Below are 15,119 nucleotides of genomic sequence, written 5' to 3'. Positions count from 1 at the left end.
TCTGTCAGAGCATATGAGAAACGCTCCCAGTATTATTTTCTTATATTAAAATGTGCAAGCGTTTTCTCTTACCACTTGCAATCACACTCGGGAATTATGAAAGGTTTTAAGGTTCCTGTTTGCATGACAGCTCTCGATGTAAGCAAAGGGAGGACTATTTGAATGAATTACCCTGAGTTACGTGCAACGCGTTTCAAAGTAAACCCACAGAGCGCCCACTCCGTGAACCTGAGCTTTTCAAAGCAAACTTACATAACTGCAACTGTACCTGTGACTGTGATTCTCCACCTTTTATCACAGCAGATTTCCCGAGACTCAAATTACAAAAAGATTTAATGTGTGAATTGTGCACCGGGTTTCAGACAGCACATACTGTACAGTCAGATATACTGTACAGTTTCTCCACTGCACTTTTAGCAAGAACTACTTCCACTTTATGGGACCGTGAATCTCTCTCTCAACATAATGAACTCTCTGACAAGGAAGTGGCAGAGCTGCACCACCGTAAAACATGGCTGTTTCCTGTCGCCACCACTGAAAACAGTCACGCTCTAGTGTTTTAGTGAGGGTGCTGGAGCGGCTGCGGACACCACACAGACAGTCTCTGCTACAGACAGTAATACTGATACACACACAGTATGTGTGTATCATATGTGTATTTGCATATACAGTACACAGATAAAGGAGCACCGTCCTCATGATGTTTTCAGTATATCGTCTCTTTTTTTTTTTGCTCTCTAACATATCCCACTAATTGTATGCTTGGTGAAACTTCGTCCACCTCACGTCAGTGCAGTTGATCACTATTGGACTGCATGTCGCCTTTCAGCTCAATTCAGTTGTTAATTTGTTCTGTGCACTGTTACGTATGACTGAGGATCCAAGCACTGCTCCTCTCATTATAACTTAAACGTCGGCACGCTTGAAGGATTTAATGTTCACTGTTTCCCCCTCTTTATAGCGCTGCCAAAGTGACTGGATCATCCAAAGTGGAAAATGACAGATTTGTTTCCAGCTCAGCACAGGAGCATTGTTGATTTATATGATGGAAGAATGAGTTGCTCCGTTAGTGTTCATGCTTATTAAAGATACTACGTGGAGTTTAAAGTGTGAGGTTCTGCTGCTGCTATAAACATACTGACATGTACTGATTGAGATTTTATCAGCAGCAGCTTTTGTTTTGTCGTTGCACATTGTCTTGACTCAGTTTGTTTTCTGCTTCTTCCTTTGTTTATGCGGCAGTACAAGTTTTAGTTGCTGCTGATTGCCCATCTCCATGGCATGCAGAGATCATCACATTTCCACCTCCATGCTTCTCTGAGGGTGTTAGGCAGGCATCTATCATCTTTTCATGAGCTCTGTACTGTATGTTCTTCACTTAGATCCAAACACCCCAGACATCATCGAGTCATGTAGGCTCACTGCAACCGTTTTTTTTTGTAACTCTGCCCATAGGACCAGAAGACCTGAGTCTCCCACAGTGACTGTGTACACTCTCTCTTGTTTTGCTCAATAATGTCGCCGGTTCAGGGGCACGGAGGCATGTGTTTCTCAAGAAGGAACCTTGTAAGTACTTGTCTTCCTTGACAGATGTGCACCTGGACCCACTGCTGCGTCTTTGGTCCTCACTGAATCCAGTTGCAGTGTGTTTCTAAGGACTGTAGCGGACAGGTTTTCTAGGCTATATCTCATAGAGAATAACCTTCCCTTCTCAGGACAAGTATAGACTGATGAGTTTTTATATTTTTCAGATTGAAAATCGTCTGATAACATCTTAGTTTTTCGGAGCTTTTTCTTGCCAGTGTAAAATGTCCTGGACAAAGTCAAAGAATAAAAACTGTAGCTGAAGCAACCAATGATAAACAACATTGATATATGTGGTAAAGCTACAAAAACACTAAGAGAGCCTTGTGCAAACAGATACTAGCATGCGTTGCTGAAGACGTTCCACTGTCAGTATGTCTGATGTTGCACTGCTACAGTTTGATACCAGTGGGCTGCTAATTTGTGCCCTCAACAGCTTAACTCTGTGTTTGGGCATTATAACATCATTTATTCCCAGCAGGAAAAGAGAGAGATACTGAAATTAAGTTCATTCATGCAGTAGTCAGTGGTTTTGTGTACTGAAACACAGGAAGGTCTGCTACAGATGGCAAACTTGTCCTTGAAATGTATCTGCTTCATAACACACTTTGAAAACCAAAACAAAATGTAAAACGAAAACAAACTAAATTCCACTTTTAGCAACAATCATCTAGAGAATTTGAATCCATTATTTCTTCCCGAAACATTTACAGTATGTTGCTTGGCAGATGTTCATTTTAAAGTAGATCCTTGCAGTGTGTTTTAGACTGCAGAGATATTAGATCTCGTAGTTTCTCTTAAACATGAATTGCCGGCAGCATGCACATGCAGCATATTTTTCTCCCTCTCATGAGATGTTTTGGTGGATCATAATGTTCAGTGGTAGGACAAGTATTCAGATCATTACTTCAGTAAATGTAGCAGTACAACAGCAGAAGTATACTCAATTATGTAGTTAAATAGAAATCCTGCATTCAAAAGTGCACTTAAGGCTGCATTTATTTATTAACAATTCAATTATGAAATTACATTTTACAATGATAAATGATCACTTACGATTTTGATTCTCTTTCCGCTCCTTGTTTTGGTTTTTGTGACACATTTACTGTCTAATGCTGGAGTCTAAAATTTATCCAGAGCACTGTATGTATTTTCAACAAAGCAATTAACAATGATGCTTATAAATACTAAATATTAACTCAAGAAGAAAAAATCATATTGGGTCCAACAAAACACTTTTTTAGAGCACACCTTTAGGGCAACTACAGTCAATCACATCAAGGATCGCACATAAAATGTTCAGTCTTTAGAAGATAAGTCCTGACTTAAATTACTAAATGATTTTATTCTACAAAGTAATAAACTTCCTACATTATTTTAAGCCTAAGGGGTGGCTGAGCCTCGGGAGGTAGCACAGTCATCTACCAATCGTGGGATCAGTGGTTCAGTTCCTGGCTCTTCCTGTCACATGTCGAACGATCCTTGGGCAAGATACTGAACCCCAAATTGCCCCCGGTGAGTCTTTCCATTCAGTTTGCGAAAGGGTGAATGAGAAGTGCTTTGGGTACCTGTTAGATCGAAATGCGCTATAAGTGCAGATAATTTACCTGTTTAGATTTTGGAAAATTAAGTAGGCACTTATGAAACTGCAGTGGCAAATATCACCTGTTAAAAAGCCTTGGTGTTTTTTTGCAGTGGACAATGATAATGAATGGAAACAGGGTGTCTGGATAGTCTAGTGGTAAACTCGCCTCCCTCCATGCAGGAGACTGGGGTTCAAATTCCAGCTGTGGCCTCTGGCGGCGGTCCTTAGGCAAGACCTCCTTATGCTGTACCCTGCCTGTACTTTGTACCTCACTTATATGTCGCTTTGGATAAAAGCGTCGGCCAGATGACTAAATCCAAATGTAAATGAGTGTATGGGAAAGTTTATCGAATTTAAAAATATGTTCGGTGCACATTTAACTGAAATATGACTGGTTGCAACATGATTTGAGGACACGTGTACCTGTCACCTTCACCTCCAGCAGTACACTATCTTTACCTCACCCTCTACTGCCTTTCAGCTTCAGAGTATATACTTTAAAACTTAACAATAAATAAGTCTTAAATAGCAGAAAATGGAACTACTCAAGTAAAAGCACATCAGAAGTGTCATTTTTTTAAATGTATTTAGTAATTTTGCTGTTTTGTAGTTGCAGTAATATGAAATGAAAACTGCAGTTAGAGTAACTACTAGTATCTTTAATCTTTTGTTCTTGCTGTTGTAGGATAATTGTTACTCTATGCAGAACACCAGTGATGTTGGAGTTTGTACCCTATCATCTGTCCTACTCTCTCTACTGATGCTAAGCAAGTCTGCATGGTATCACTGCTCACACACACATGCACACACACACACACACACACACACACACACACACACACTTCCTACAGAGAGAGTTCGTACAGCTGTAATTATACTCCTGCCACAGCTATAGCAAGTGGGGTAGCTGCGGGTGGGAACAGTGCAGACCCTCTCAGCAGGTGGTGTGGAACAGAGCGCTGAAGGGAGCTCGAAATCAACCAACTAAAGGCCACCGGAGGGTTTAATTACCCAGTGAATGTGGCTAATGATGAAGCTGTGCTCTGGTGGTGCTGTGTCCGAAATGTACAGCCCTCATCGCCCAATCAACCCAGGTCTCACGCCCTGATGCATGAAGTGTAGCTGTGCATTGACCTCCCCCTGTGCTTGCTGCTTGGAGAAAAAAAAGCTTGGAGCATGATGGACAGTATGTAGAGTGCAGCACATACAGTTTGAGTAGCTACATGCTGCATTTATATGGAACAAACAGTATGGCATAACATATGAGGACAACACGTTCCATATGTCACAAACTGAGGTCGTGCTTGTGCATGAATACATCATTCGGAGACAGTTTATTTCTGGTTTCCTTGTGAGAGCAGCTATTTGCCTCTGATTCCTGTGTGGATGGTTTCAGGGGACATGGGTGGTGATTTAGAATGATTCTTTAAAAAGCCTTCTGCAAGACACAAACAATCATTCAAGTGCAGTGATCCTTTCCTTGGAGATTTCCTGGTAGTTGGTCGATGTGACAGATGGGAGTTAACACACACACACACACACACACACATACACACACACACACACACACGATCTCTTCAGCAGTTTACCAGTGATGAATATACAGTAGGTGTCACTTTTTATTGGCAAAACAAGGAACAAGGCTGCGAATGAAGCTGCGGGAGTTTAAGGAGCTGTCCAGATGCTGAAAGCGCATCAAGCAGCCTTTAAATTAGTAATAGGATGTGTTGGATCTGGAGGAACTGATGTAATTTTAACACTAGGTGAAAATAAACTATTCATGCGTTGCGTGTGACCAAGGTTGATTTGATGCTGTCGGTATTTTGAGGAGGTCATTTTTTTGCTTCTGCACGGAACCCCTCATTTGAGCTTTCTTCAATAAAAACCAGCGAGAGGAGACAATTACACTTTTAATAGCTCGCTCATTTAAATCAAAATACAATACCTGATCTGAAAGGCGAGGAGGGGAAAAAAAAGGAGAAAGCACCATCCGAGGCTTTATTCACGCGTCTCGCTGCTTGTTTATTTTCTGTTAGAGGCTGTTTGGACCAAAATGATCTGATCCATCCAGCCGCAGATCAATAGCTTGACTCTGCAGCGGGTGCCAGTCGCAGCCCCGCGTGTTGGAGAATGCAGACAGGAGGGGTGGAGTTCACAGCTTTTACTTTTCAAATGCTCCTCTGGCACAAGAGCTCATTCTTTGCCCGGAAAACAGCGGAGTTGGCGCCGATCCGTTCTGCCATGTGATCCCAATTTAGTCCACTATACCGCCGCTCCAGCCTCCCAGTATAAACTTTCCATGCTGTTGCCTGTCCGATGGACAGCACTTAGGAGGTTCGTCTGGACCGTGCCCGCTCCTGCTCGCGCTTACGCTGCGCTCCCGCTTCCCACCGTCGGCTGCGCAGGTTCACAGGGTCTTACGCGGCCCGGTGTGCCGGCCTGGGTCTCTCGCTCGCATGGAGGGAGACGTCATGGACAAAGTCGAGGCCACGGCGACGGTCCGCGACTTCGACCCCATCAGTGGGAGCATCCCGGCCACTAAAGTAGAGATCACCGTGTCATGCAGGTGAGTCCACTCCGGTGCTGATGCTGCTCTCTCCGCGTCAGGCTGCTCTGGGTGCGTTTTGGCTGTGACGAGGTTGGACACCGGAACGAGTAGCGTGCTGTTAAATCTTTTAAAGCCAAAAACAACACCCGAAACTTGCTATGCATCATTTCCTTATGATAAAGAACCACTGTGTTGAAGAGTAAAATACTTTGCAATATGTGAAATGCCAGCACTGTATAGGTGACATCCTCAGAGATCCTGGCTCTACCTGTAGCTTTACATCCTTACAATATATATCTTTATCATTTCATAATGACAACAACATGAATTTCTCTCAGTGGCGGTCGGGGAGGTGGAGAACATGCTGCACATCAGACCGTCTCCAATTCTTTTATCCTTTTTTTCTTATCGTGTTTCACTCTCTAGATTTAGGTTTTGCTGTCTATATAGATAAAGCTCTGCGAGGGTGTTTCCTGGGTTTAGTGGCTCCGTGGGGTTCAGTTTGTGTTTGTGTTCACAGGAGACATCACCATCGCTGAGTTTGGTTTGTTGGCGTGCTGGTGAGCCCCCCCGGGGGCCGCGGTTCATGTGTGAAGCTATGTAACCTCTCGACAGGCTCCGATGACCACACTAGATACTGACGACACAATAAATTAGCACTAAAACAGTCGCTCCTCGTTGACTGTTAGTCTTTAATGGGGCCCCTCTGCACCCCCCCACAAGAAGTGGAGCAGGGTGGGGCAGCGCTGGCTGCAGGTAGAGTCGATATGTACAAAATGATGCTGCGACGTGTGGTGGCATTAGACAGGCCCCAAAGTACAGTTGGTTCACTTTTAATTAATGCCATCATGGAAATTGGTTAATTTGTGTTTTAGTGAGATCCCCAGCTGTGCCTCATTTTGTCCTAATCCACTGTGTTCACTTTCTTTTTCCTACATTATTGTTATATACATCTAAACCATGTGTTGAAACTGATTCTGCCGTAGATTTAATAACCACCCTGGTGCCATCATTCTCCTCTCTCGTCTGCATTCTTCTTGAAATCTCCATTTGTTCCATCAGTTATGTAGAAAGGGAACTAATTGATTATCCTGCTTCGCCAGACACTTTGAAATTTTGAACATGCTCAACAAACCCATCACTGCCGGAGCCATGTAGGCTGATAACCATTTTAGATATTAAGCATTCACGTTGCATTACAAGTCAGTCAAGCGTTGAGAAACAGGCATGTGGGGGGAGGGTGCTCCTATAAGGAGGGAAAGCCTCCTCCATCTACTAAAGGATTCTTTATTTATGTAAATAAAATATTTTATTGTGTGTAGCACGAGTGACTAAGTGTGTGTGGTTGACACATGAGATGTGCTTTGCCTGTGTGGGTATGTCTGATGTTATCCATCATGGGACCTCTGTTGTGAGTAGCAGCTGGACTTGCGTTATTTCCCTCTCGGTATACACTTGTTTTTTTCGCCTCAGTCCTTCGTATTTTAAACCGGGATCTGTGTTGAAGCCCCCAGGCTATGTCACTCCGCAGCTCCCCTGTCTGTCATTAATATCTCTCCAAACAAAGACTTGCTTCAGGACTCAGTTTGACAGAGGAGAAAAAAAAAATATTTCTCCTCTCGCTGGTCCTTGAAACATTGTCTGCTTTAGATGCAAACACTTCAAGTCCTGTTGGTTCCTCTCTGTGACTGTGAGATTGCTACAGTAGCTCACGTCTGACCTATGAGGTCAACTTCAAAGCTCAGGAACTGGACTCAGCCGAAAAGTTGGACACGTATGAAACACACAGCCATGCACGCTGCCATTCCTCCCACATATCAGCAAGTGTGTATCTGCTCCATCCCATAGAGGCACAATGGGTGTTATGTGGGTGAGAGGTGCAGGCTTCACAACTCTGTGTAATTGATTTAGTAAGCCTGAAAGCTCTGAGATTGCAGCGCACATGGAATTGAATTGTGGCGTGCAACCCTACAGGCATTCTCATAACCCTCTGCCAACGCTGCAGCAACGCCCCCTGACAAACTGGAGGGGCTGAAGCAGACAACCCCTTATCAAAACAAGTGCATATTGCTGTGATAGCACATTGTTCCCCGTCTATGGTTTTGATTGGCTTTGCTCACAGGTCGGTCAGCGAGCCGAGCCCAGAGCATCTGCTTCTGAGCTGTGATGCTGCACTTCAACTCAGCAATAAGATGGCTCTTTAAACTCAAGTGGCCTGTATTCCTACCTCTGCTCTTACCAAACACATGCCAATGAATACAGTCCAGTGGGTTAGGGGCAGTGGTCCCCGAATGCTTTTAAAGGCTTGATCACAACTCTTGCGTGGCAGTAACAGATGTGTTCGTTAATAAAAAATTAAAGCAGCTCCGATAAATATTTCAGAATTTGTCTGTGATTTGCTACATCATGCTTTAATTATAAACAGAGTAAATGTGCACTTTCTATATCTTGGCACACCAGTCTGTTGCCACGTACATGAGCAAAGCTGGGGCTTCGGCGCTGTGGTGTCGCTGTGAAGCACATTTTTAATAATGAATGTTGTAAAAAATGTGCACACCTACAAAAACCACAAATCCCCTGAAGGCTTGACACATGAATCTTCATGTTATGAATAGATTTTTTTTAACACACTGATTCATATGCAGCATGTTTGTTTGTAAATACACAGCTTACTGTACAGTATGTGTCCCTGTGACCAGACTGAGGAACGCTGATAAGCTTGACAACCCAGACAAAGGTTTACAACACTTATCACAACACAGCAAGTGAAAAAGAATTTCCTGCTCCTAAAAGATTTCGTGTGACATCCAATTTTTTAGATAGTTTCATCCAGAGGAAAAAGAAAAGAGCAGAAAGACCTGATGAAAAGCCTAGATTTGAAGATGAGTTATTTCAAGTACGTGATACAGTGGGAAGAAAAGGTATGTGAACCTTTTGGAATTTGATGGTTTCCTGCATTCATTTGTCATAAAATGTGAAGTATTAACAAATAAATATCCATCAAAGCTACAAGGCACAGGCACATAACGTGAATTTTCATTGCATTCCCCGTTCAACAACAGATGAACAGAGGGCATGTAATAAAATGTATTGGTCCTTTGAAACGTGTCAAAACACACCACAGGTATGCTGTTAAGAAGGGAAATCAGCTGACAAAGCCAGCTTCCCTTTCCCCGTGCTCAGCCTCCCACCCATTGAATGTTAAACTTTATCAGCCCCCGTGCCAATTTCAAGAATGAAGACGCTGCATCTTGTTCATCCTCTCATATCCTGTGCTGTTACTGCCGAGCTCGCTGTAACCATTTATTTACTTTGATTGTTTAGAGTAGGGCTGCAGCCAATCAATGCGTTCCATAGCTCCGGGGATCTAACTCAACCAGACCACTCAGCTTCCAAGGGATTCATTACCAGGTGAAACACAAAAGGGGTCACATGACCAGCATCCTAAGACAAATGCTTGCAGGAAAGGATCCCTGATGCACTAAGCCTGTGATTGCTGTTCCCCTGGCTCAGTCTGAAATCTTGTGGCATGCTTTTTTATCTGAACTCTTCCGGAAGCAATCATTGCAGCAAGGGGGAGGCCTAATGAAATCATCTTTGTGATTAGGATGTGGGGTATCACTGTTCGATCTGTCAAAAACAATTGCTTAAGCAGAGCAATTAGGATTCAAGCTGTGAAACCAGCCTATTGTTTATTGAAATGCAGCGTCGTGGCCTGTAACTCTGTGCTGCTGTTGTTGGGTTAATAGCTGCTGTAGCTGTTGAACTTATTTACTCTTGGTTACCCATTCAATCAAACTCTGTGACCTGCTTTTTCCTTTTGTTTCGCCCTGGCAGGCAGCTGGTTTGAAATTAACTAGTTTGCCTCATACAAGAGCATGAAATATTAATAAAATATCTGTCTGAGCAACAGAGAAATTTCAATTTGCAGTGTTTTTCACTGTGCTGTTCTTTTTATTTTGTGTTTTGGGTTAAGATTGACCTGGGGCGAGCTTGCAGTCTTTATCTCACAGGATGGCTTGTGTCTGTGAGTGTCTGTTGAGTGATGTGTCACATCTGTTTTGGGGATTGAGGCTGAGAGACAGGAGGGTGCCAAGAAGAGGCAGATTCTTTTCAATTTTGGGGATGTTAAGTGTGCAGCAGGCAAGTCTCACAGGTCGATGAAGCGGATAATTATGCATGAACCCCTGACACAGTGAAAATGAGTTTGGGTCCCAGACACTTGGCTTGTTGTGGTGTCACTGTTATTAATATTCTCATTTGGGATGTTATGACAGCAGAGGGGGATCCCATGGAAACACAGTTGTGTTGCCTCGTTGTGGTTTATAACACTCAGCGTGTTGCCCGTGTCATCTGAAAGTGTTGATTGGAATGACAGGAAAAGTCAAGAGTATGTTGTAGCAATAAGAAATGAAAGCAGTCCCTCTTGGCTCTGAAGAATCAAACTGCTTTTGTCACTATTTTCAAGGATCCTCAAGGATCAGTAGAGTATGTTAGTGGATTTCTGTGTCGAGGGATGTTTGACCTAACGTCACAACTTGTCGGGGGAAATGTGAGCGCTGGTGGCAGATTCGTAGATAGTGTGACAGGTTGCTCAGTGAAGATTTCATCGCATCCTGTTGCGAATGTTGACAGTTTTATCCGAAGGGCTAAACAAGCTACTCATTGTTAGGGCATTGTCATTTCTGTAGACCCATCTGAGTTAGGAACTTTTCTGTTAGATACTTTGGTTCTGTGCTATATACTGTAACCAAAAGGGACATGTCTTCCTGTATGTGTGTGTGTGTGTGTGTGTGTGTGTGTGCAGTTAATACACAATCTGAAACATCAGGTTTTAAACGATATGTTTTTAAGAAATGTGGTGTGACTTTGTCTGATTACAAGTTTGTTTCAAGTTGCGTTTAATGAGAGTAATGTATGAGTCTGCTAGACGACAATGACATAACAAGAACTCATGAAACAGAAATCATTGTCACCCCGATGACTGTATAAACCAACCACTAAAATGTGTGAAATAGTGGTTAAATTTTAATGAATTGAAGGTTCTGTGCACCTTCATAGGTTGAGAGAAGTGTCAACATTAGACAGCTCCATTTCCTTATTTCCATTCCATACAATACTGTGGCAGCTATCACATCCCTCACTAACATCATTCGGTGTTATCCTCTGAGGCAATTTCTTTCTATGCTGCATTATCCTGATCACTATTGAAATTGACCTTGCACACCACTCTGTGCTTGACTGAATCCATGCAGTTTCTTTCCTCTATCTCTATTTAATGATCAGTTGCTGTCATTTCAAAGTCAAAATATGTATGAGGTTAGAAATGATTTACTGTGCCTGATTTGTTCTCAGTGTGCAATTTAAAGTGATTTATGTTGCCAGTATGTGAACTACATAGATAGGTGTGTGGATAGATATTTGCAGCTTGAGTTTTTTTTTCAAATGGAATGGAGAGATGAAGGGAAATTGGAGTGAATTCACACTAGACCAAGTGCAAAGTGTTCTGCCACAGTTACAAAAGCCATATACTATTAGTGTCTGCATCTCCCTTAGCTCCATGCGAAGAAAGGCTTTCTCTGCACAACCCCAGGCTGTCACAGTGTGGAGTTAGCAGTGATATTATTCCCAGGTCGGACATTAGTCACACACCAAATGCCAGTTTGAAACAAGTCATAGTGTATGTGCATACTCATATATTATACTAGCAGAAGCGTCGTTTTATGACTGAGATTCTGTCACTGCCCGTGAGATGGCCGCCAAGGGAGTGCTCTGCAGCAGGTATTGTCGACCTGCAGCGTTCCCAGGCTGAAAAGAAACTGAATAATTAAACAGATGGAGGAGAAGAAGCCACCTGGTGCCATCACAGCGAAGGTCAGCAGATGGGTCTGTCACTAATAAAGGGACCAGATTGCACGTTGAATGTAATGAAGGGGTGGGTTTTGAGATCCACATAAAAGCAACATTGCTTGGTATCGTCACCTGTTACCGTCCAGGTGATTCAGTTATGCAGTGCATCCAGAGGTTTTCAATAATGAAATGCACCAGTGCATCAGATTTTTTATTTCAGCAGTGTCGTGCCTTAAATGTCTGTATTTAATAACTTTTTCTACATAACATGAAAAGAAAAAACCCTTTAGGAAAGTGTAATATTTCCTCTGATTTTTAAAGGGTTGGCTGAACACTGCAGCAGCAGATTTCTCCAGTTCAGTTCTCTGACACTGTGACTGTTGAGAAGCTGCTTAAGGGTATATTAGACAAAAAGTAGACCTACTGACCCCAAAGTGTGTGTGAGTGGAAAGAAAATGTCTCTGCTCAGTCAAAGAGTAGAGGGCCATAGGGCAGAGGTGGAAGTGAAGTCACACTGAATTGAAAATGCAAACCATCCTTCACTTTCTGCTGCGAGGCATCTCCCATTGTCTCTAATGTGATATAGACCTTTCTTCCCTTAATCCAGTCAGATATGTAACTTTCAAGCTTGTATTCGTCGTGTTCTTTTAAGGCCCAATGAGGCAGCAGCTCATAGTGGAACTGGTCAGCCCGATTCAAAACCACTTAAAAGCACTTTCCGCTGAATTAGATGCTATTTCTCCAAGGTGCCAATTATGATTTCGCCAAGTCTGAGAAAGTAGGGGAAAATGAAGGGCTGACAATAAAGCACTGCATTTTAGCCAGGTAAAACACTTTTCTGACAGATTTATATATCCGGGAGTTTGCAAATTTGATTGCAGAGCACATGCATCAGTTTGGTGATGCTAGTTCAGCGTTTAAAGAGTTTCCTGCTGCAGCTTCTTTATTAAAATATGCATTACCGACAACTTCAAGATTAATTTACTGATAAACCTTAAGCACTTTCTCAGGGTTGGTTAGACAGGACTAATATTTTTTTTTTGTACATGCAATTGAATTTTATTTCTTGTACTGTTTGTTCTATGCATCTAATAATGCATTACAGACGTATCTTTTATTTTTGATAGGACATAAAATGCTTCAGCGGTGCAGATATTATTGCACTTGGTGTTTTAATGTAGGTGGTGAGTTCAAGAGGAATAGGAAAGGTGATGTTTACCATTTTCATAAATGCATTTCCAGTGAGATGGTCATAGTGATCATAAGCCTCATTTCAGGTTGATAACATGAAATGCGGTGTGGATGAAAAGTAGCTGAATCTAATTACTTTTGTCCTGCTTTCAGTGAACTTCCTCTTCAACAACAAACTTTCTTTAAAAAAGCTCTCAGGATAATGATCTTTTCTTATCCCACTGAGATTTGTCGAGAGAATGAGTGAACTTTTGAAAAAAGCCAGACAGACTATCTGAGATGTTAATATTCGTCGTGCATCACTGTTAAATGTTCTTTAGCCATGTTCACAGTAAGATCATTCATTTTTATTGTTGCATAGACAATAATTACAGATAAGAAAAGAGAATCAAGTATAGCTTTGTTATCCCCAATGATAATAACCGACAGTGTTCCAGCTGTAGTCAGGTCAGTCCAAGGCTAATGCCCAGAGAAGCTACATTTGTTATCCCCACACGTATCCCTGTGAGAAGATTTTGTGTCTAGCAGTGCAGAATTATATATACATGAATGATGTCCCGTTGCTTGGATTCTGTCCTGAAATCTGATCTATATTCATTGAAATCCTGCTGTCCCCTAAAGGGATGAGGATTGTTCAGAACGGCACACAAGCTATTTATTGACCCTGTTCACAAGCAGGAACAAGAAACAAGACATATTTATAGGCCTTTGCATTATACAGATATGCTAATAAGATAATTGAAACCATTTGCGAAATATCTCTCATTTGAAATGTTGAATTAAATGTTGCATGGTGGCACATCACACGTGTTTTAAAGGTCAACGTCAAATAAACCCTTTTTTTTCCGAGTAGGACACCCTCAGAATTTCCCTCGGAAAATACACAACATCCACTCTTGTAGAGGCTAAAAATAAAGATGGCATGAATAATATTAATGCTGATTGTGGCTCTTAACTTGAATGAGCCAGTGAACCTATCAGAGTGCCTGGCTGATTGAAAAGGTGTTGGATGACGATCAGAACGGGTTGCAAGGTTCTGTTTTTTTGATAGTGTTGCATTGGAAATGCCGGAGTAGGTGTTCTGGAATGCAAAGTAACCTTATTCCTTTAATATCGGTTCAAACCGAGGATATTGAACAAGAGTGTTGCTTTACAAGTCCTGGATCAGAGTCAAATTCAGCAACATGGCACACATGGCCTGTAGTGAATTTATTCCATTGATGCAAACGGATTCAGTTTATCGTTACCATGTTGCTGCAAAAGGTGCAGTAAAACCTCAGGTGTCATTTGTGTTTTGGCTTGTTGCTTTCTGCCCTACGGGCAGAGTCACTGGGGCAAAAACAGACGCAGTCATGTTTAGTTTGCACCACTATTAACCTGAGATGGAACTGTTTTTGCTTTGATTGTCACACTTCTATATTCTCATATATGGATTAAGACAAATGGATACTGTGTTTTAAGAGAAAACTGTGAAACAGCTAATCATAATCATATTGTCACACTCTGTACTCCTGCTAACAGCTAATCATATTCACGCTCTGTACTCATGCTATCATTGTTTTGGTTTATACACAGCCTTCACCCATACACACATAACTGACGGACCCCAGGACCGGAATAGGCCTGTTCACACACACACACAGCCATACACACATACACATCATCACACCCACTCACACTGTGTACATTCTTATATCACATGACTATAAATAAAGGACCAAGGAACTCCCTCGGTGTACTCTCTCAGGGTGTTACACTGAGGAGGGTGCCCTTTGTACAAAGAATACGCTGTCTGTGTCTCATCTGTCTGATTGCAGGGTTTCTTAGCAAGGAGTGAAATCATCATAGGTGAAACTCATCATAGGTGACAATCTCCTGACAGATACTGTGTTCATCATTCATTTTGTCTAATGAACAGTACAAGATAGGACAATATGTCCTATTAAAATAACAACATCTCCACATATGAGAAGGTTTTTGTCATGTAATTGTTGAGCTTTAATTCTTCTGTGGTTGAACTGAGTTGTTCCCTGCAAATTATGCTGATTAAGCTTTTTGTGTCTTTTAAATTATTCTCTACCTTTCATTTTCTTAATTGTATTCCAGACTTGTGTTTGTAGTTTCTGTCCTGAATTCCTGAAAAAGGCTGCCATGTAACAGGATGTGTATCTGTCTTTATGTGTTTCAAGACTAATGAGTGTTTCTCTTAATTGAATTCATGTATAGTATTGTGTAACCTTGGCAAAGGTATGCACTGGTATTATTATATTTCAAACCGTTTTATCACTGACACTCCCGCCCCTCTGTCCTCTGTGTCCTTTCACTAAGCTTTAATGTGCCTATTGTGCTGCTCACTTGGAA

At 42.0% G+C, this 15,119-nt stretch overlaps 1 protein-coding gene across 3 annotated transcripts in view; it reads left to right on the top strand.

Annotated features, from left to right (window-relative positions):
* The first annotated feature begins 5,394 nt into the window (after window positions 1–5,394).
* Window positions 5,395–15,119, top strand: part of cpne5a (copine Va) — a 63,135-nt gene continuing 53,410 nt past the window's right edge. For all 3 annotated transcript variants that reach the window (XM_026368132.1, XM_026368134.1, XM_026368133.1), the window contains exon 1: window positions 5,395–5,735. In XM_026368132.1, coding sequence (XP_026223917.1) covers window positions 5,626–5,735 — 110 coding nt within the window. In that variant the 5' untranslated portion in view covers window positions 5,395–5,625. The remainder of the gene's footprint in view (window positions 5,736–15,119) is intronic.

The sequence above is a fragment of the Anabas testudineus genome, chromosome 7 (genome assembly GCF_900324465.2).
Source record: "Anabas testudineus chromosome 7, fAnaTes1.2, whole genome shotgun sequence".
Classification (NCBI taxonomy): Eukaryota; Metazoa; Chordata; class Actinopteri; order Anabantiformes; family Anabantidae; genus Anabas; species Anabas testudineus.
This window is presented reverse-complemented; position numbering and strand designations above follow the sequence as displayed.